This window comes from Podarcis melisellensis (genome assembly GCF_964234715.1).
Source record: "Podarcis melisellensis genome assembly, chromosome: 2".
In the NCBI taxonomy this organism is placed as follows: domain Eukaryota; kingdom Metazoa; phylum Chordata; class Lepidosauria; order Squamata; family Lacertidae; genus Podarcis; species Podarcis melisellensis.
The window spans coordinates 121518049-121541190 of NC_138529.1; the positions used below are offsets into that span (position 1 = coordinate 121518049).

The 23142-nt window shown below is 41.9% G+C and overlaps 4 protein-coding genes across 4 annotated transcripts in view; 1 reads left to right on the plus strand and 3 right to left on the minus strand.

Annotated features, from left to right (window-relative positions):
- LOC309364552 (uncharacterized protein) overlaps positions 1 to 23142 on the minus strand; it is a 419096-nt gene that overhangs the window by 59704 nt on the left and 336250 nt on the right. The gene's annotated exons all lie outside the window — the stretch shown is intronic.
- LOC309364419 (vomeronasal type-2 receptor 26-like) overlaps positions 1 to 23142 on the minus strand; it is a 55023-nt gene that overhangs the window by 23079 nt on the left and 8802 nt on the right. The window lies entirely within an intron of this gene.
- LOC309361465 (vomeronasal type-2 receptor 26-like) lies at positions 60 to 4547 on the minus strand (the record flags this gene model as incomplete). The annotated part of the gene is made up of 3 exons (XM_081896498.1): positions 60 to 1179; positions 3089 to 3380; positions 4381 to 4547. 3 exons carry the CDS (start codon positions 4545 to 4547, stop codon positions 163 to 165), a joined length of 1476 nt encoding a protein of 491 aa, XP_081752624.1. The 3' UTR covers positions 60 to 162.
- Positions 9849 to 16987, plus strand: LOC309364443 (vomeronasal type-2 receptor 26-like). The gene is made up of 6 exons (XM_081901745.1): positions 9849 to 9973; positions 10120 to 10411; positions 13421 to 14209; positions 14441 to 14671; positions 15362 to 15488; positions 16042 to 16987. Exons 1-6 carry the CDS (start codon positions 9945 to 9947, stop codon positions 16932 to 16934), a joined length of 2361 nt encoding a protein of 786 aa, XP_081757871.1. The 5' UTR covers positions 9849 to 9944; the 3' UTR covers positions 16935 to 16987.

The following is a 23142-nucleotide window of genomic DNA, read 5'->3' on the forward strand; positions in this document are numbered from 1 at the left end:
AGTGAAGAAGGGTAGCCCAATTCTCAGAGCATCTTTTTTTGCACACCAAAGGTCCCAGCTTCAATCCCCAATTGCATCTCCAGGGTGGGGAGAGCGGGGAAAGATACCCTTCCAGAAACAGTAGAGAACCACTGCTAGTCAGTCAATGTAGACAGTGCTAAGCTAGAGAGGCCAATGGTCTGACTCAGTGCAAGACAGTTTCCCCATGATCCTATCATGGTGATTCCAGAGCTGGGACAACAAATTGCAGGTTGCAAAAGGAAAAGGACATACCTGCCATGGCTCTAGCCTTGGAAGGTTCAAGCTGCCTTCTCCACCCACAATCGACATCCTCTTTGACCTGAAAGAATATGCAGCGTTCAAGGCCTGTGCCACAGTTTGGATACTAAAGTAATTCATGTAGCTGTCTTGGGACAGGATTCTTTCATTCTCTTCTTGGGGCAACATCTCCAGATTCTCCTTCTCCCTGCACTTTGTCAAACTCCTCACAGATAAGGCATGTTTTGGATATGAACAATCAAATGCTTTTCTTGCATAGCGTAGACTGGCTGAAGACGTTGGCCAATAGTAGTCCTTTTTCATCCTTTTTTTGGTCCTCATTACAAAGGACAAAGAGCCATGGGCGTACTGAAAGCAGGCGTTATCAAGTAACAACATTTTGTTCTGAAGACCTGTGGTTATCCAGACTTTCCCCTCAGTTTGCATCCTTTCCAGTAAGGATTGTACCTCTATGATTATAAAAAGTCCATATTGAGAGTCTGCAGAGTAAACAAATACATTGACTTGTCTCCACATGGCAGGTGGTTCTTGGGGTGCCCACAGCCAAGTTTTATGTACTACTCTTTTTGCAAAGGCAACACAAATTTCCTTTTCCATCATCAGAGGTGTCAAGGTACTCAGGAACCTTTCTCCATTGTCATTGTCTGGAACAAAGAGGCCGACCCATGTCCACCTGAAATGCAGGAGGAGTTGCACTACTCCTTGGTATTGAATTTCTTCCTTGGGAACCATTTGGTAGACAAGAGGGGACTGGACTTTATCATGATGAACAAAGCCATAACTGAACTGGAAAGTAAATGAAAAGAAATTGATGCTTTGTTTTTCAGGACCCAGACTGGATACTTCTATGCAAAAGATGATGACAAATTTAGTTAGTGCAACCTTAGAAGATTTCTTTTTCTTTGAAGAAGAAGAAGAGTTTGGATTTGATATCTCGCCTTTCACTCCCCTTCAGGAGTCTCAAAGCGGCTAACATTCTCCTTTCCCTTCCTCCCCCACAACAAACACTCTGTGAGGTGAGTGGGGCTGAGAGACTTCAGAGAAGTGTGACTGGCCCAAGGTCACCCAGCAGCTGCATGTGGAGGAGCAGAGACGCGAACCCGGTTCCCCAGATTATGAGACTACCGCTCTTAACCACTACACCACACTAGTTTTTTTATATAGTCTTTTGCTTTTTAATTCCCGACCCTACCCAGAACTCCAGTGTCCGGGTTGGCTGCTGTAAATCAGTGAGGGGTAGCTCCTCCTCCAGCGATGGCCCATTGATTCACCTCTCTTGCAATCAATCAATGCTCAGTGGTTGAGCATTTATTTCACATGCAGAAAATACCCATTTATTTATTTTAAAAATTCTATATGGCTTTTCACTTCAAGGAAAGCAATGTTTCAAAGTTGTGCATGATGTGACTTCCAGTTTCCTGCCAACTTGAAAAGCAGTGCAGTGCCAATCATCCGATTGGCCTGGAGTTTGCAGAGGGTTCAGGGTGCCCCCTCAAAAAGTGTTGCCAGGGTAGGCAACTCCAATTTGATGGAAACCCAGTGTATATGTACAAAATGGTCCCCCACATCTTTTGCAAAAACACCTGAAATATAAATTTCTGACAAGCGCCTTAACCAGAATAAACATAAAATTCAGACAGGAGTTCCCAGAAGGAATCTCTTTTACATACAAGAAACAAAGATGTAGACTGACAATTGAGAAGCAGATGCAAGTATTTTGGTTAAGATATGGCAGAGATTTTGACAGCACATGCATACCACCCGTGAGGAGTGACCGGAGGTGTGGAAGAGAGAGCAACGGGGGGCCAACAGGGAGGAATTAGATATTTTAGATAATCAAGACAAAGAAAAGACTTTAGGAAAAAACAAAACAGGAAAGAGAAACAAAGAGCAGATTTAAAAATGTGCAGTTGGAATGTAAATGGTTTGAATAATAAAACAAAAAGAAATAAAATTGAACATACAGTATAATGGTAAAAGAGAACTCAGATGTAATATGCTTACAAGAGACCCATACTGCAAAAAGGCATAGAAGAGTCCTAATTTTAAAAAAATTGGGAATAGAGTTCATCACAGCAGACAAATCAAAACAGAGAAGGGTTGTCATTTTTGTAAAACCAAAATTTGAGCCTAAATTAATCTTAAAAGATGATCTAGGAAGAGTGTAGTGCAGATTGCAGTACAAGGTGAAAAACTTCTTTTAAATGGAATTTATACCCCAAATGAAAAAGGGAGAATTCTATTTTTTTTAAAAAAGTAAACTGGTTAACTTGAATTTGCTGATCAGAAATGGGGGATTTAAATGGTGTAATTTCACTTGACATGGACAGAACAATTAGGGGGGGGGGAGATACTAAAGAAGGCAGATTACCAGCAACTTTTTGCAATATGACAGAGAACCTGAATTTGACAGATGTACTCTTCAGAGTCCCATGGACTGCAAGAAGATCAAACCTATCCATTCTTAAAGAAATCAGCCCTGAGTGCTCACTGGAAGGACAGATCGTGAAGCTGAGGCTCCAATACCTTGGCCAACTCATGAGAAGAGAAGACTTCCTGGAAAAGATCCTGATGTTGGGAAAGATTGAGGGCACAAGGAGAAGGGGACGACAGAGGACAAGATGGTTGGACAGTGTTCTCGAAGCTAGCAGCATGAGTTTGACCAAACTGTGGGAGGCAGTGGAAGACAGGAGTACCTGGCGTGCTCTAAACAACTAAACAACAACAACAACAACAACAACAACAATAATTGCTTTTCCATGAGGCAACAAATATTGCCAAGTGTGTTTGACCCGAACCCAGTTCTTACCTGTGGGATCTTGTAGATGCCTGACAAGCTTGCAATGTGCATGGAGATGTCAGATTCACCCCCTTCAAAAACAGCTACCAGCTTTTTCCACCTTCCACAGTTGTAGTTTGGGATGTTGATTTCCCCGCCAGCAAGGAGGTCTATCAGGGCATCAGAAGTAGTTCTTCTATCAAAATAGGTATCATAGATGCTGTAGCCCAGAGTGATGTTGGGTAAGATCCTCGGGTTCTTATTGATTTCTTGAGTAGCAAGCAAGAAGGAAAGAATCTGCCAGACTCTCCCACTCATCCAACTGTAAAAAGTGTGTCACAATGAAAATGATTGTTACATTCTTTTTTGTGTAAATCAAGACAAAAATGAAAGGAAGCTAGTATGAAGGGCAAAGTGGGGCAGAGGTCTACCAATATCAGTTTCCACAGTATCTTTGGGAAGGAGGTGGATGGAGGGAAGACAAGGACACAAACCAGCCCCTTTTCTAGAAAACCTCTTTGGCCAACCCATCGGTTCCCATGGTTAGCAGTTGCCACTTTTCCCAAGCACCTCTCCTTGTATTGCATAGCTCACAAAAATTGGACTCTGATAATGGTTTGCATGTTTCTAAAGGAGGCACGGGAAGAGTAGCTCTTCACAGCAGCTAAGAGTCTTTGTGAAGTTGGGTTCTGTAGGACACCTGAGACAAAGTCCACAGAGACAAATTGCTTCCATAGACTGCATTAGAATGGCCTAAGCAGAGTGGACATTTGAAGTTTGCAGTTTATATAGCTGGTGCTGTTCCCACTGTGGAAGGAGAGTTGCCTTATGCACTTTTCTCTGTGAGAGGACCAATCTCTCCTCCGGAATATTATTTCCAGTTGAGTGTGGGCAGCTTCCCAGTTTTCATGCTCCAGTGCTCCATGAGAGACAATGAGAGAATCAATTTCCTTTTTTTTTTTTACTGCAGCAAACACACCTCACATATTTTTCTATCTTATATAATACACTTGGGCAAGTCTGACTGAAATCTTTTACTGTTATTAAAAGTCAAAAGGCATTGAATCACTACTTTTCAAGAAGTGGAAATATACATAGAAATCTTTTAATTAATAAATGAAATAAATCACAGGACCCCACAGCAACACCATTCTTGCTCAGGCCCCCAAGAGAGACTGTCTTACCTTCAGTCAGTTTCATCTCACACATTTAAAAGTAAAACCCTTTATCAGGGAATCCAGGAAAAAAAGACTGACCAAGATATATCAAGAGAATTGGAGAGTGGGTAGGAAACAAAAATACATCAATAAGTCATTACTTACAAGTGAACCTTACTTAAGGGTGGGCTGGAAAAGGTGAAGGAAATTTCGTCGGTAATGAAACTTAAAGATATTACTCCACCAATGAGGTGATGTCCTGAGTTGTAAAAATTCACAGGAGAATTTTGATCCCTGTTCAGATTCAGTGGGCATTTTGTCCTCTGCTGCATCCCGTAGGTTGCAAGAGGCAGCAGCAGCAGCAGCAGTGGTAATATTCTGGGTCTGGCTGCTACACTTCCAACTAATTGGAAGAAACCCATAACTGCTGCAAGACAGATATTACAGTTGCTTGACAAATACAGTTCTGTCTTTAGAGTAAAAGGTGAAAAACCACAGCTCAGTGGTACAGCATGTGTTTCGCAACTCAGAAGGTGCTAGGTTGAATCTCTGCTAACTGTCCCAGGGAAGGCTGAGAATGTCCTCTAGCTGGAGAGCTGCTGCCAGTTCAGTTGACAGTTCTGAGATAGAAGGCAGCTTCCTATGCTCTGATCACGCGGCACACAGTCTTCTCTCAGCCATTCACCTGCCTACATCTTGCCCCCAAGGACTCTGTGGCACACAATATATTTCATACACAAAGCCTTTCAGGCAGAGTGGAGTAAATAACCACCCAATGCCCCTGATTGGAATGTTTGCGTTTTTGTTCCCATTGCGTTTTTGTTCCCATTTGAAGGGTGTGCGAGGAGAACTCTTCGACTCTGGAAATATTAAGAATAAGGGTCAAGAATAGATTGGTGTGGTTTGTTAATTGTTCAGGGAAGCAATCTCCCACCTAAAAGCTTATGGGAATAGGTGGTTCAGGAGAAAAACATGTTGACTCAATAGATTAACATGGATCACAGAGGGGAAAAGTTGAATCTAATCTATAATAAACAATAACAACTTCTAATCTGTCATTTCTTGGAAGAAAGCAGAATGAGAGCTTAAAATTAGAACCACAACTCAGAACAAGTTTCTGATGAGTCTATCACATCCTCCAAGTGTCCCTAATTTCCAGGGACAGTCCAGAATTTGCAGAAGCCAGAAAATCCCGGAATATCCCACTTTTTCTTAGGACGTCCCTATTTGAATTGAATAGATTTCAGAGGGTATGGGTCATGATTTCCCAGGTTTATTCCAATCCTTGGGAAGACTTTGTGTACCAACATCTAGTTCCATATATTTTAAAGGGGTTTCATAGATATGCAAGTTTCCATAATCTACAGTACAATTGAGAACTAGAATCCTTTCCCCTCTCTACTCAATCAATATTCAGATTGTGTTAAGGGTATTAGAGCTTGTGTTTTTGCATGTTCTTTTATAATAAAACTATGAATTTAATTAAAATAAATCCAGGACGTGTTAAGGTTTGACAAAATTAATTTTAGTTGGTTAACAGAGAACAGTTGATTATTGGTATAGAAATCTCATAAATTGGATTATTCCTGTTGGGGGTTCAAATGGTTGCTTACTGGTGTCTTTGGGACTGTGCCACCTACGCCCCCTAAATTTTCAGCAATCTGGCAGATGAAGTTGCTGGACTATATGGAACTGGCGGAAATGACTGGCAGAATCCGAGACCAGGGAGAAGAGTCGGTGGAAAAAATTTAAAGATTATTTACAGAAATACTGTAAAATTAATGGATGTTAGAAAATTTTTGGAATGAAGTTATATGGCTTTAGCAGAAATGTTATAAAGAATTAAGCACAAATAGATCTTTAATGTATTAAAGGGGAAAAATAAGGTGAGAATAAGTTAAGATAAATTACAGGACAGAAAACAGAGGAAGATGGAAAGGAATTGCTGAAACAGTTAATTGAAGTGGAATACAAAAAGGGAGGTGTGAGGAGGTCGTGGAAACAAGTGAATGAAAGATAAGATACTGAAATTATTCGATGTGTTTTAAATTGTGTTTGTTTTGTGTTGTTAATTCAATGTTTTAGTGTTAGTGTAATGTAGTGTTTTTGTTTTTGTATTGTATTGTTCTGTTGAATTCTTTTTCTTTCTTTTATAGTCTTTAAACTGTCAATAAATATTATTTTAAAAAACTAAATTTTCAGCAATCAATAATTTGAACAGTTAATAGACAAACCAAGGAAAAAGAGGGGGAATCAACACGTGCTATAAAGCTATTTAATCTGTAAAGTGAACACAGCTGAAGTCATACAACTGCTTCAGGGATCTGCAAAACATACTATACAAGCTTCCCCAACCTGACTCCTGCAAGGTGTTACCCAATGCTACCTTCCTGATCCTCCTGACCCTTGGCCATAGAGGCTGCTTTGAACTGGAGAAGGTGGATTCAAATGTTTGCTTAATGTTTGCCTGTTGATCTATCAAGAAAGGTGGTCACCCTGAGTCCAGTGGAATTCAACTAAAAAATGATTTGTCTTTGAGACTTGGAAGTGACATGCTCTCCAAAGTATGGGACACAAACTTGGAGGAAGGGCTGGTGGTCTCCAAGCCAGGAGCTGCTGCTTCAGATACTGGGGAGCCAGGCCAGAGTTGGCAGTTTACAAGGGTCAGAAACAGACTAGAAAAATGCACTATAAATGACTATTGCCATTCTCTCTTGGCTAAGGTGGTCTCTGGCATGATGTTGGAGGACCATAATCATGTAGAGGCTGCCATGGAGCCACACTGGGACCTCCATGGCAACCCTTGGACTGTCTCACATGGTCTTTAATCTAACATATCGAGCACATCACATCAGGCAGCACACAGCCTTGAGTTCAAGATTGGATTACTGCAATGTGGGTCTTCCTTTGTGTCTGATCCAGAAACTGCAGTGAGCTCAGAAGTGACTGTCAGGAGTAAGACCTTGTCAGCTTATAATAATTCTATCCTCAGATCTAGGGCTAATTTAGACTGGTGAGTTATAACGTTATAAATGTGTTATAAAAATGTGACCGGGGGCTCTGTACAGCAGTCAATGGAAAATTGAACTGAAAGCTGCATAACTTGTTTTTCTTAGCTTTTTTTAGATCAGTGTTGATCCAGCCCTTTAGTGGTTGCTGGTTTCTTTCTGGACCAAATGCAAAGTGTTACAAAAAAAATATCCTAAGATCTCGGCACCAGTTGACTTGTAGAATTGCCTTACTCTGTATATGTCCACTCAACTCATTCAGCACTGTTACTGTTGCCACATATTACACGTTCTGTGCTGATAATAATTTAATTTGGCAGCCCATACACTTTGCCGCTCCCTGCCTATTGAAATCTTTACTGGAGTCTCTTTTCTTATCCCTGGGCAAACCATTTTTATTCAGGGTTCAGATATGTGGGAGTTGGCATGTGTTTTTATCTATCTTTAGCGTCATTGTTTATTTCACAATATTTTGAATATTTAAAATAGCTGTTTTCAACATTGTCTTTTACTAAAAAAAATATTATTTTTGTTGCTTTTTATAAAGCACTGGGAGGGTCTATTTACACTAAAGAGTTATATAAATTTGTCCTGATCTAGCGTCAGTAAAGATCAGCCAATCCTTGACCCATGTATTGAGTAAACCTCCTCCTCCTCCTCCTCCTCCTCCTCCTCCTCCTCCTCCTCCTCCTTCTTCTTCTTCTTCTTCTTCTTCTTCTTCTTCTTCTTCTTCTTCTTCTTCTTCTTCTATGCAGCTGCTCCCATAAAGGTTTCAGAAGAGAGATTTATTCCCCTTACATTTATCAGAACCACAGTGATTATTCTTATTCTCTGCAGAGTCCAAGAGATAGTTCCACACCCCTTCACATATTGCCTTGGGGAACAATAATGTCAACATCACAATTAAGGGCTGCAGGAGGTTGTTTATTCAACTATGCTTGAAAAGTCTGATGTATAAAATACCTTGGGGCCAAGATATAGAGCATTTGAAGGAGGAAGTATAAAACCTAATCAAAATATAGAAAGCTGCGTTCTAGCTCAGGACCATCTAGTGACTGGCAGCATCTCTCCAGGTAGAGGACATCCTCAGCCCTACCTGGAGCACTTAGCAGAGACTGAACCTGACACCTTCTGGGTGGGAAAAAGATGCTCCATCACTGAGCTATGGCCCTTCCCTTCAAGAGCTGAACACCCCTTGTATTTCTCAAGTCACTGAAGCCTCTGTCTCACAGTTTTCTGGGGGTTTCTTCTAATTAGCAGCTTCTGTGGACAGGTACAGTCACAAGGAAATAGTAGCAGGCAGACCCAAAATGATTATTGTTATTATAACACTGCTTCTTTTGTTGCCCCTGGAAACCCATGGGATGCAGCAGAGGGCAAAATGTCCACTGAATCTGATTAGAGATAGAAATCTGACTGTTAATTATCACCGGCAAGGAGATCACCTCGTTAGTGGAATTATATCTTCAAGATTAATTGGACATCAACTTCCCTTTAGCTTTTCCAGCACCCCAGTAAGCGATTTTGAGAAGTAAGTAATGGTGTATTGCCATACAGTGGTACCTCGGGTTAAGTACTTAATTCATTCCGGAGGTCCGTACTTAACCTGAAACTGTTCTTAACCTGAAGCACCACTTTAGCTAATGGGGCCTCCCGCTGCCGCTGCGCCGCCAGAGCACGATTTCTGTTCTCATCCTGAAGCAAAGTTCATAACCTGAAGCAATATTTCTGGGGTAGCAGAGTCTGTAACCTGAAGTGTATGTAATCTGAAGTGTATGTAACCCGAGGTACCACTGTATTCCTTCTTCCTAAACTACTCTCCACTTCTCTTGCCGTACTGATAAATCACTATATTTGTTGTTTGATGATTAAGGGAGCATCTCATCCACTGGAATAAAATACAACTGGAAAATCTGAGTAGGCGTATTGCTGTCATCCGTCTGTCTATTTTTCCTGGAGGTCTAAACAATAATGCCATTGGATTGAGACCTGTTATTTGTGCCATTTCTTTATTAAAGTTTTCTGTACGTCACTTGGTGAAAAGCAGTGTATCAATGTGCTTTCTATAAGCTAAATGTATTTTCTATAATGTGTTTTCTATGTGTTTTCTATAAGCTAAAAAAGCTGTGAAGGGTGTTTACGTCGCAGCTTTTCTGTAGTTGTCTCGTTGTCTCTCGTGAAACATTGTGGAAAGTCGAATGCTTTGACCACGGCCCTTGACATGAATAATGGGAAGTTTCCTACTCTCAATATACAATAATCTTCTAGATGTTTATCCACAGAATTAGTTTCCCAGGTTTAATTCACTACTCTTGCCAGGAGAATGAAGACAGGGTATGGCAGGCTGCTCCTTTATAGATTTGTGCAATGATAATTGGAGCAAACCACTTTCAGTAGCAACTGAACAATTCTTTCCCCCAGGCACAACATAACCTATGCAACTTCAAACTGCAGATGCCTGCTATCCTTAGGCAGCTGAAATGCATCCTGTGCGCTAAGATTGGCTCTGGGGACATTTTCTGAGGTGCTCAGCAGAGCTCAGCATCTGTAAGTCTTTTTGGCTGGTGTGAGTGGTTGCTCTTCCCAAATAGCACTACAGACATGCAAACCATGATTGGGGGACCAGTATCTGTGAGATATATAATTCCTAGAGTGATCTTTTGATACAGGGGCAGCTAGTAGCCACAGAACTGGCCAGAGGGCCAAGGACGTTACCAGAACATGGGCCTCCATCCTCCTCCTTTGCAAAGGTACTGCAGATACTATTACTGGTACACCTCAGCCCCACGTTGTCCTACTTTCTGGCCTCCTTTCACGTTTGCCTTGATTTATACAAACAAGTACGCAACTCATTTTCACAGAATGGTGGGTGACTATGTGACACACCTTTTTGCAGCTGGATGGATGTGAGGAACTGCCACGTTCTTTCCTTCTCACTTACTGCTCAGGAGATCAATCGTAACCCCAGGCTCTTACCCAACATCACCCTGGGCTACAGCATCTATGATACCTATTTTGATGGAAGAATAACTACTGATGCCTTGACAGACCTGCTTGCTGGTGGGAAAATTAATCTTCCAAACTACAGCTGTGGAAGATGGGGAAACCTTCTAGCTATAATTGAAGGGGGTGAAACCGACATCTCCATGCACATTGCAAGCGTGTCGGGCGTCTACAAGATACCACAGGTAAGAACTGGGTTCAAGTCAGACATACCCAGCAACATTTGCCATTTCATGAGAAAAGCAAGGTATGCTTAGATTAGTGCAATTTATTTTATTGCTCCCTGCCCCCCAACCAGTTGCAGCCTCTGTAGCACATTGCTACATAAATTTTGCCCTGCCAAAAATTGGCGCTTTCAAGTGCTGTTATTCAGCTTGGCACGGGAAAGGTTTCCTCCGCTGTTCCATTTAGCTACTGCCTCTTCTTACAGCTCCAAGAACTGTTAAATATAATTGTTTAATGTACAGTGGTACCTTGGTTTACCAACAGTCCTGTTTGCGAACTATTCAGTTTACGAACTCCGCAAAACCGAAAGCAGTGTTCCGGTTTGCAAACTTTACCTTGGTTTACGAACAGAAGCCGAATGGTGCAACGGCACCGGCAGAGGGAGGCCTCAATAGGAAAAGCACGCCTTGGTTTAAGAATGGATTCGGTTTAAGAACAGATTTTCAGAACATATTAAGTTCGTAAACCCAGGTACCACTGTACATTGAAATGGGAACTAAATTTATAGTGTGCATGTATTGTATACCACGAGGCATGGTTGGAAATTTCCACTGAAGCTGAAGAAGAGCTTGCTAGGTTAATCATTAATGGGGTTGCATCATGGAACGGTATGTCTGCTGGTTCAGTCAAATGAAAAAGATAGTATTAGAGGTCTATGCCTATGTAAATCTGGGAGACATCCATGTTTGGGTGTGTGCCCTTTGTTTGAAGCTACTGAAGAGAATGGATGTGTGAATCTGTCTCCAGAAAACACCCTCTGGCTAATGGAGACTGAAATGGCATGACACCAGCAATGAGCCGCATGGCGCCACAACTGCCACCCACCAACAAGGTGAATGGAATTTCTCCAAACAGAGGGATGTTGAATGTGGAGTACCTCAAGAATTGGTATCAGAACTGATCTGAATTTAGGAGTGAACAGTGAGATGGCCACGTTTTCTGATCATACTAAATTGTTCTAGATTGTTAAACCAAAAACAGATTGTGAAGAGCTCCAAAGAACTCCAAATAAAAAGGCAAATGCAATTCAATGTAAACAAGTGTGAATTTATGCACGCTGAGGAGAAAAACAACCTTAATTTCACATGTTTGCTCCTGGGTTCTGAACTGGCATTGACTGAACAGAAATGAGAACATGGGGTCTTGGTAGATAGGTCAATGAAGATGTTGCCTCAATGCACAGCAGTCATGTAAAAGCAAATTCCATGCTAAGTAGACCATCAGGAAAGGAATTAAAAATAAAACTGTCAATCTCATAATATAGTTATACAGACCTATGGGGCCTCTGCCTTTGGAAGACTGTGTACATTGGTTTTTGACACAACTCAAACAGTGTATTATAGAATTGGAAAAAGTTCAGGAAAAGGTATTGGAGATGAGGTGGTTATATTCAATAGGGACCATTGGAAAACAGTCCTAATGCTGCAGTCCATGCTGATAACACACAACTCTAATATTTCATAGAATTTCAATATGGGGGAGCTGTGCATGATGTAGAAACCCCTCTGGGTGTTGTGGTGAACTGACCTCCCAGACCTACTGAAGGCTTTATTGCATTGCAGGATGCATTTTAACTGAACTTTGATTTTAGACTTTTGCATTCATAATTTTGTTCTATTGTATTTCTCTAAACTGCTTAGAGACAATTGCCATTAGGTGACAAATAAATTGCATATACAGTGGTACCTCTGGATGCGAATGGGATCCATTCCGGAGCCCTGTTCGCATCCAGAAGTGAACGCAACCCGTGTCTCTGTGGACGCGGGTCGCGATTCGCCACTTCTGAGCATGTGGGTGATGTCATTTTGACCGTCTGAGCATGCGCAAGCGGCAAAACCTGGAAGTAACGTGCTCCGTTACTTCCAAGTTGCCGCAGCGCGCAACCCAAAAATACTTATCCCGAAGCTACTTCAACCCGAGGTATGACTATATATTTTTTTTTAAAAAAAAATTGAGGCTTATGCTAATTAAAAATGTCATTATATTTATTTTATTTTGTTTAATTCACAGAGGTATCCAATCTTTGTCCTGAGAAACAAAGCACCAGTTTCCTTTCTTCTTTATTTGAATTTATTTTATGACACACATACACACATTAAACATAATAATAATAAAACATAATCAACACTAAAAGCAAAAGCAGAGAAATACAACTAAAACATTGTTACTTACAAAAATTTATACAAACAAATGAACAGCAATATATATGCCATACTTCCTTCCTTCTTTTCTTCCAATTGACTTCCTTCATCCTCAACATGGTTCTCTTTTCGTTTTTGGTAAACTGTTTCCTTCTTAATTCCCTACTACCTCTTTTGCTTTATATTTTTGATTTACATACCTTAATTTATTCTGCAGAAGTTAATTGAAACAAGTCCAAGCATTAATTTGAGGGCACTGCTTTTTAAGAAATTCTCTATATTTTTTCCCAGTCTTTTTGAAATTTTTGTTTGGGCTGATCCCTGATAGCTTCTGTCAATCCGATCAATTCAATATAATCAAATAATATATCTTGCCACTCTTTTTTGGTCGGTGTTATTTCTTTTTTCTAATTTTTGGCAATTAATTTCTCACTGCCCCTGTAGGACAAAAGAATATTATTATTTTTTGTTTTCTCTGGCTATATCTGTATCAAGTACCCCCCGTAAAAAAGCTTCTGTTTTCTTAATAAAATTTTGTTTGAATATTTTCTTTAGCTCCTCATACACCATATCCCATAAGCCCTTGCTTTTATCACATGCTCACAAATGTATGATTATCCCCTCTACTTGATTACACTGCCAACACAGATTTGATTTTCTTTTATACATTTTGCATATTTTGGTTGGCGTTAAATACCTTCTATAAAACATCTTCATCAGATTTTCCTTTATCACTTCACAAGCCGTAAATTTCCAACTTTCTTTCCATACTTTTTCCCATGATGATATTTCAATAGTTTTACCTGTATGTTTTCCTTTCTTTAACAGCTCAGTTATGGCTTTGTTCTTCATGATAAAGTCCAGTCCCCTTTTGTCTACCAGATGGTCTCAAAGGAAGAAACTCAGTACCTGGGAATTATCCAACTCCTCCTGCATTTCAGGTGGACGTGGGTTGGTCTCTTTGCTCCAGACAATGACAATGGAGAAAGGTTCCTGAGTATCTTGACATCCCTAATGATCAAAAGGGAAATCTGTGTTGCCTTCACAAAAAGAGTGCTACTACAAACCTGGTTGTGGTTACCCCATGAAGCCCCTGCCATGTGGAGACAAGTCAATGTCTTTGTTTACTGTACAGACTCTCAATATGGACTTTTTATAATCATGGAGGTACAAACCTTGCTTGAAAGGATAGAAACTGGGGGGAAAGTCTGGATAATCACCGCTCTTGAGAACACAGTCTTGTTCTATGAGACGGAATCCTTCCAGTATGCCCATGGTTCTTTGTCCTTTGTAATGAAGACCAAAACAAGGGGGGAAATGGACAACTTCGAACCAATATTCCCTTCTATTTTGGATCTTTGGCAAGAAGAATTAGAATGTTCCTATTCCAAACATGCCTTGTCTGTGAGAGGTTGGACAAGATGCAGGGAGACAGAGAATGTGATGATCCAGCAGAAATTTATTGAACAGGTTCATTCCCAAGATAGCTATGTTCATTACTTCAGCATCCTTGCCATTGCTCAGGCCTTGAATGCAGCATATTCATCCAGATCAAAGCGAATGTCACTGATGGGAGGAGGAGACCTGTTGGGACTTCAAAAGATTCAGCCATGGCAGGTATGTTCTTTCCCTTTTGCAAACTACTGTTCATTGTCGCAGCTCTGGAATCACCATATTAGGAACATGGGAAGCTTCCTTAAAATGAGTCAGACTATTGGTCTCACAAGTAGCATTGTCTATATTGGTTTAACAAGTAGTATTGTCTATATTGACTGACTGACAGGGAAAGTGAATTATCCCAAATTGTTTCATGTTCTCTGAGTGCTGGAGTTTCTTCTGTCATTGTAGCTTCATCCATTCTTGAAAGAAGTGCATCTCTATTCTAATACTTCACCTGATGGACAGTACTTGGATGAGAATGGGGCATTGGCCATTGACTTTGATATTGTGAATTGGGTCCTGTTTCCCAATACCTCTCATGGTAGAGTGAAGATTGGGGAAATAGAGAAACAGGCATCTTCAGAGCTAAAGTTGAACATCAACCAAGAAGCAATTGTCTGGCCCCTGGTCTTTAACAAGGTATGGAGAAATGATATGTCTTTTTATTACTTGTGACATCTGCTAGGCTCTAATAGCTTGTTGAATTGCACATATGAGACTTTGACTGTGATTTTACTGATACATTGGTTTACGAACTTAATCCATTCTGGTAGTCCGTTCTTAAACCGAAACTGTTCTTAAACCAAGGCACGCTTTCCCTAATGAGGCCTTTCGCCGCTGGTGCTCTTCCACTGTTCAAATTCGTCATTAGACCGAGGTAAAGCTATGAAACAGGTTTTGTGGAGTTCGTACACTGAATAGTTTGTAAACAGGACTGTTCTTAAACCGAGGTACCACTGTACTTCCCTAGAGCGAAGTCATTGAGATGAATGGAACAGCCTCTTGAGTATGTATAAGATTTCACCGTGAATAGGAGGCTTTCCAAAGCACAGTCAAATAGTTTCCCAAATGTAAGGTCTTCCCAATCTGTTCAGGATATCCAAAGGAAAGCATGTATTTCCTGTAGGGACAACCCTGTACCCACCCACAAATATTAATCAGAGCTGGCAATTATTAATCACCTGCCAAAATAGGGCCTGGGGTCACTTATGGCCATTGGAAGCAAATATATGTTTTCCACAATCCCGCCAAAACACTGTGATCTGTTTTCAAAAGCACAAATGCTCCTAATCGTTTCTCATTGATTCTCCTTCCTCAATTTCTGCCTAGACCGTGCCTCATTCAAGATGCTCACAGAGCTGTCACCCTGGATATGTCAAGAAGATTCAGGAAGGGAAGCCCCCGTGCTGCTATGATTGCACTCCCTGCTCAGAAGGGACCATCTCCACTCAGGAAGGTAGGCCAAGACCTCAGAAAAAAACGTCATACCTGGGAGGATGGGGCAAAGGTTTGAGCCAGCCTAAGCATGATGTTTGTAATGGCATCCCATGAGTAGAATGCCTCTCAGGTTTTTGGAGGGTCAAAGAGCAGCACTAGGAGGGATAAGCAGTTTTAACTGGGGGAAAGCATGTCCACCTCCTTCACCAATGCACACATGCACAGGTCATCAGCTGACAATTATGCCTTTGAGGCCCTACCCACCTACAACTCAAAAAGTGGCATCACCAAATAGGGTGACCTGCTGAGCTAAGTTTAATCCAGTGGTCAGAGGTTCCCAGCACCAGTTTACACTTAATAGAAGCTCTTCTGAAATATCTCACAGGCCAAGCTTTTCTAGCCATGCTCCACATGCTGTATTTTGGTGGATGAGACCATGGATCGAGATGTTTTTGCCAGTGAACTTTTGCTTCTCTCTTTTTTTTATCTCTCCCATATGCCTCCCTTCCCCATATGCCTAGCTTGGTTTATAACTGATGTTAGGATACTGAAGTCTCTTTTTCTCTCTGCAGATACTGCCAAATGCACCAAATGTTCAAAAGATCAGCATCCAAACAAAGACAAAAATCAATGTGTACCCAAAATAATCACCTTCCTGTCCTATGAAGAGCCTTTGGGGAGCATCCTAGCTTCCTTTGCCATCCTCATATCCTTAGCCACAGTTTTTGTGTTAGAAATCTTTATTAAATACAGAGCCACTCCCATAGTCAAAGCCAACAATAGGGATCTCTCCTACATCCTCATCATCTCCCTCCTTCTCTCATTTTTGTCCTCCTTCCTCTTCATTGGCCAGCCAAGAAAAGGGACCTGCCTTTTGCGCCAAACAGCCTTCAGCATCATCTTCTCAGTTGCTGTCTCTTCCGTCTTGGCAAAAACCATCACTGTGGTTCTGGCCTTCCTGGCCACTAAGCCAGGGAGCAGGGTGAGGAAATGGCTGGGGAAAGGTCTGACCAATGCTGTTGTCATTTCCTGTTCCAGTGTCCAAATTCTCATCTGCACCACCTGGCTGAGTACCTCTCCCCCATTCCCAGAGTCTGACATGCACTCCCAGCCTGCAGAGATTATCCTGCAATGCAATGAAGGGTCTGTGGCCATGTTTTATGGTGCTCTGGGTTACATGGGCTTCCAGGCTGCCATCTGCTTCACGGTGGCTTTCCTAGCCAGGAAGCTGCCTGGAAACTTCAATGAAGCCAAGCTGATCACCTTCAGCATGCTGGTCTTCTGCAGTGTTTGGGTGTCCTTTGTGCCCACCTACCTGAGCACCAAGGGGAAATTCATGGTAGCAGTGCAGGTCTTCTCTATCTTGGCCTCCAGTGCTGGGCTTCTGGGCTGCATCTTCCTCCCCAAGTGCTACATTATTATACTGAGGCCTGATCTGAACATGAGAAAGACCAGAAACAGCTAAATATGATATTTGATTGTTAGCTCTAGGGATATCATGGAACTGTAGAGTTAGAATCCACACCAGAATATTGACTGCAATGTGCAGCTAGCCATGTATATGGCGAGGCAAGGATCCAATTGTGCGCTTATCATGGTTCCCTTAGCATCACATGTGATGGAAAGCAAGTAAACATCTACTGGTGGATCTCTGGATAATATTCAGAAGACCTCTAAGAGGTTCTGATAGCTGGTTCTTCAACAACAGCAACTCTGGAGGCCTCTTCTCTCTTGAGTTAAACTGCTCATTACTCTTAGCTGAATTGCGCAAGCTGCTTAAGAAGTTGCAAACTGAATTGCTAAAGTACTAAATAAACTTAGCTAAATTCGAATAAAGTCACATTAAGACAGCTACATTTGATTTGATTAATTATATTTCTATGCCACTCTTTATTAGATTGAATCGCAGAGCAGTTTATAGACAATAAATAACAATAGAATAACAATAACAATAGACACAAAAGAAGAATGGTTATGCATGCTGACCGGGTACTTGGAATTCGCAAAGCTAACTGATGTAAAGGTAAAGGTAAAGGTACCCCAGTCTTGGGCCAGTCTTGGGCCAGTCTTGACAGACTCTGGGGTTGTGCGCCCATCTCACTTAAGAGGCCAGGGGCCAGCGCTGTCCGGAGACACTTCCGGGTCACGTGGCCAGCGTGACATCGCTGCTCTGGCGAGCCAGAGCCGCACACGGAAACGCCGTTTACCTTCCCACTGGTAAGCGGTCCCTATTTATCTACTTGCACCCGGAGGTGCTTTCGAACTGCTAGGTTGGCAGGCGCTGGGACCGAGCAGCGGGAGCGCACCCCGCCGCAGGGATTCGAACCGCCGACCTTTCAATCGGCAAGTCCTAGGCGCTGAGGCTTTAACCCACAGCGCCACCTGTGTCCCATCTAACTGATGTATTAAGACACAAATCTAATACAATAGTTAAGAAAGAATGGTATCATTTAAACAACTACCTGATGAATCAAGGTTCAGTACCTAAGATCTGGTTGTGCCTAGAATAACACTACAAAAGCAATAAAGTCCTGATACCAAAATGAGGAATCAATAGAAATACAGGAAAATATCTCTACTAAGAACAATGAACTGTTGCGGTATTGGCGAAAGTCTTTATTTATTGTTTTGTAGGTATATTTGTAATGTAGTTCTCTGTGTTTTAATTTAAGAATCTGTTTGTAAAATATTAGTCTAACAATGAATGATTTACTGTTATCCTAGTTTTATACACACACACACACTTCCCCCCCTTTTCTTCCATTTTTTTCTCTTTTTCCTCTCTTCCATACTTCTTTCTTTTTTCTTCTTCTATATTATGATATTACCTTTCCTGGTCGGGGACAGAGGGTGGCGCTTGGGGGGGAATTGTCATCGTGCCACTCCTTGGTGTGTGAAGTGCCTCAGGGTGCGATACTCTCCCTGATGCTTTTTAACATCTTTATGCGCCCCCTCGCCCAACTTGTCCGGAGTTTTGTGTTGGGCTGCCATCAGTATGCCGATGACACCCAACTCTATCTGTTGATGGATGGCCATCCTGACTCGGCCCCAGACACACTGATCAGTTTGGAAGCTGTGGCTGGATGGTTACGTGGGAGCCGGTTGAAGCTAAATCCTTCAAAGACAGAGGTCCTGGGAGGGGATGATATGGGATTGGGGGAGCAACTCCCATCTCTTGCGGGGGTGCAATTAGTGCCAGCGCCGTCCGTTAAGAGTTTGGGTGTAATCTTCGACACCTCCCTTTCCATGGAGGCGCAGATTGCAGCTATAACAAAGGCGTCATTTTTTCATCTCCGCCAAGCTAAGCAGTTGGCTCCTTACCTCTCTCGCCCTGACCTAGCCACTGTGATCCACGCGACAGTCACCTCCAGACTGGATTATTGTAACTCGGTCTACGTGGGGCTGCCCTTGAGACTGACCCAGAAACTCCAGCGGGTGCAGAATGCCACGGTGAGACTCCTTACGGGGTCTTCGCTGCGAGATCACATTCACCCGGTGCTATACCAGCTGCACTGGCTTCTGGTGGAGTACAGGATCAGGTTTAAGGTGCTGGTTTTAACCTTTAAAGCCCTATATGGCCTAGGACCCTCGTACCTACGGCACCGCCTCTCCTGGTATGTCCCACAGAGAAACTTACAGTCTTCAAATAAAAACATCCTGAAGGTCCCAGGCCACAGAGAGGTTAGGCTGGCCTCAACCAGAGCCAGGGCCTTTTTGGCTGTGGCTCCGATCTGGTGGAACGCTCTGTCACAAGAGACTAGGGCCCTGCGGGACTTGACATCTTTCTGCAGGGCCTGCAAGACAGAGCTGTTCCGCCAGGCCTTTGGCCAGGGCACAGCCTGACTCCCTCCTTCGGCAATCTTCATGGAGCTCTGGCCCAATGGTTGCCATTGGTTTGATTTGAATTAATTTTATAATGAATGATTTTAGAGTGTTGTGTTGTGTTGTACTGTTGTACTGTTTTATTGTTGTTAGCCACCCTGAGCCCGGCTTTGGCTGGGGAGGGTGGGATATAAATAAAATTTATTATTATTATTGTTATTATTATTATTGTTATTATTATTATTGTTATTATTATCATCATCATCATCATCAATTTTTTATTCTTTTTTTATTTACTTAATCAGTTTGACAACTGTAAGTTTTGTTCTAATTGTTTGTGTATGCAACATAATTCAACAACAACAACAACAACAACAATAAACAATAGTGTAATATAACATCACAAATATAGACTTATAGAGAATAATGAACAATTCATTGGTATAACAATTACAGCTCGTTGGTGAAACCATTACTAATAATCAGTAAATCAATTACAATTTATAAAACACTGTTAACAAAACACCTAAAAATATTATATTATAGAATTCACAAGACACATAATGCCTATGTCAGCAACTCCATTCTGAAGGTTCCTTGGGCTGGAGGTGTGACAGCGCAGGTGAAACCAAGCACTGCAGGATGACAGACAAATCTCTCCCCCCCTCACAGTTCTTCCTCTGGAAACAGCTCCCTCATGAAGGCTCCAGGGCTGGAGGGTAAGGCAAGGCAGTGGAAACACCATTGCCTGATGACCAGCACAAAGTCTCTCCTCGCTCACCATCAAGGACATAGGTATAAGGTCTTATGGGAATCTGCAAAGTTGACGCTCATTTACAAAGAGTTTGCGGAAGATAAATATTTTCAGCAAATGGATCCTGATGAGGAATAAAAGTGCAAGGCTGGGAGAAAACTTAATACATGGAAGGACGTGGCTGAAAGTTTTGGTTTTGGACAGGACGTGGACCTTGATTTTAGATAGAAAGGAGATGAGTAGTCTCAGGAGAAGTAAAGTTGTCAGAGTCAGACATAAAGAAAGGGGAACGTGGCTAAAGTTTTGGGCAGAATGTGGGATGTATGTGATTATGACCTCGTGTAGGTATGTCCTGGAATCTATGCTAACCGAAGGGAATCTGAACAGTTTGTCATCACAAAGGATGCTGGACAAAGGCAACAGAACCTGGAGCTTTTTGAGTGAAGAGGTTCTCTCCCCTACAGAAATAAATGAACCTGGGCAGAATCTGGAAACATCTTTGCAGCTTTGCACGTGCCAGTTTATATTAATCCTTTTTTTCTCTTACATTACACGAGAATCTACCATAGCATACTGCCATCCCCTCTAATTCTAAGGTGTCCAAATAATAAAATAAATATTCATAAATATACAGAGTAGGCACACAAACATAGCTACATAAACCGGATTCAGAAACAGTCTAGGGGTCCCTTAAAATGACCCCAAATGTTTCTCTGCAGTAGAAGGAAGTGTCTTGGGGGATAAAGGACCTTTTCAAATAGTTCGCTTTCTCATGTAAATCCTATAAGTAAATAAACTATTTGGAATGAAGAGACCTGCTCCTATGCAAAACCAGTCTGGCAGGTATCTGTTAAGCAGAGCAGACATGTCAATAGATCAACTTCTTCTGAAACAAGCCATACTCTCACATTTCTGTTGTAGAACACCGCTTTCTGTGACATGTGTACAGTATAATGCTTTCTTGCGTGGTCCTTGAAGAAGGGACCAGGCAATTTCTAAAACTTTTAGAAGTTCTTGCACATCTTGTCCTGGGTCCTCACCTCCTATCAAAGCCGGTAGGGGAACGTCTGTTGCAACAGAATAATAAAGATCTGCCTTGCTTTCACTGGTTCTTGCCTCAGCTCATTTTTCTCTGACCTGTTACGAACTTGAGGGGCTCTGAGTCCTTTAATGGGGAGTTTGGCTGTTAAAGGCACCCCTTTATTTTCTGGTCACACCTATCTGCAGATTTATGTTCTGTATTAGAACTCTTTATTCTTGAAATAAATTATCCTTCTATTACCTGTTTCTGGTGCCTTCCTGTATAGTCTTAACAGCTGGCAAACCACTCACCAATCTAGAGTCTGTAGCACAGCTGGAAGGAGCTGTCTGCAGTCAGAAATCTCTGTTTGATTATCCTCACACCATCAGAGGGATGACCCTAAATTTAAATTCTTCACCACCATGACAACAAGACCTTGCCCACCCAAACCCTAAATTGGGCTACGTGGTTGAGAAAAATTGAGGGAGACTAGGAGAGGTATTTCATTTGACAATAGCTACTGGCAATTGAAGAAATGTTTCCCCTCCAATATTGGAGACAGGATGCTCTGAGTACCAGTTGTTGGGGAACACGTGTAGAGAAAGTGCTGCTGCGCTTTCATCTCCAGCTTATGGGCTTCTGTTTGGGGCAGGTGGTTGCCCATTTTGAGAACGGGATACTGGACTTTATAGGCCTTAGGCCTGATTCAGCTTTGAGGCTCTTCAGATGTCAATCATACACCATTTTCTTCCTCCTTGAACCATGTCAGTTTCTTGAGTCAACATGTTTTTCTCCTGTTCTCCAGCTGCTCCCATAAAGTTTCTTCTCCTTACAATCATCAGAACCACAGTGATCTATTCTTATCCTTCCCATAATCAAATAATTTTCAAATGTTACCTTTGGGAACAACAATGCAAACATCACAATTAAGGGCAGCAGGAGGTTATTTACTCCACTGTGCTTGAAAAGTTTGATGTATAAAATATATTGCGTGCCACAGAATCCATGCAGTCAAGATATAGGGCAGGTGAAAGGGTACAGGAGTCCTTGTGGAGCGTAATCAATAGGAAGCTGCCTTCCTATTGATAGCTCAGTGCTATCTTCTGGCTGGCAGCAGCTCTCCAGGTCAAGAACATCCTCAGTCCTACCTGGAGTAGTTAGCAGAGGTGGACCCTGGCACCTTCTGGGTGGAAAACAGATGCTCCACTACTGAGCTATGACCCTTCCCCTCAGTCCCTTTTTAGCTCTGAAGCCAGAGCTGAACAACCTCGTCTTTGTCACGTCAATGAAGCCGCTGTCTTGCAAGAATTTGGGTGTTTTTCCCCCTAATTAGTGGCTTGTGTTGAGAGGAACAGTCAGAAGGGAAGTGTAGCAGGTATAGCAGGCAGACCCAGAATGATAACACTGCTTTTGTTGCTGCCTCTTGCAACCTATGAAATGCAGCAGAGGGCAAAATGTCCACTGAATCTGATTGAGGATAAAAATCTGGCTGTGAATTATCACCGGCAAGGAGACCTCCTCATTAGTGGAGTTATATCTTCAAGATTAATTGGAAGTCAACTTCCCTTTAGCTTTTCCAGCACCCCAGTAAGCGCATTTCTGAAGTAAGTAATGATGTATTGGCATATTTCTCCTTCCTAAATTACTCTCCAATTCTCTTGCTCTACAAGGGTCAACCCCCTATTTTCAGGTACCCCTGATAAATTACTATTGCCTGTTTTTTGTTTGAAGATGGGGGGAACGTCTCAGTCAATGGGATCAAATGCAATTTCAAAAACTGAGTAGAAGCATAATGTTCAAGAAAATCAACATATGCCCTCTTATAGTTTTCTCTTAAACCATAGCATGCTGTAGATTTTATATCCATATTCCACAATTGCTGCAATGCTTTCTTATCTATATTATAACCAATATCTATTGCCCAATGTATCCTCCTTTATAGCTGGGTTCAAAAATAGTTGGAGGGAACCATTTTCAGCAGGAACTGCACAATTCTTTCCCCCTGGCTAAACGCAAACTATGCAACTGGAAACTGTAAGTGTTTACAGCACTTGAAATGCAGCCTGTGGGGCTAAG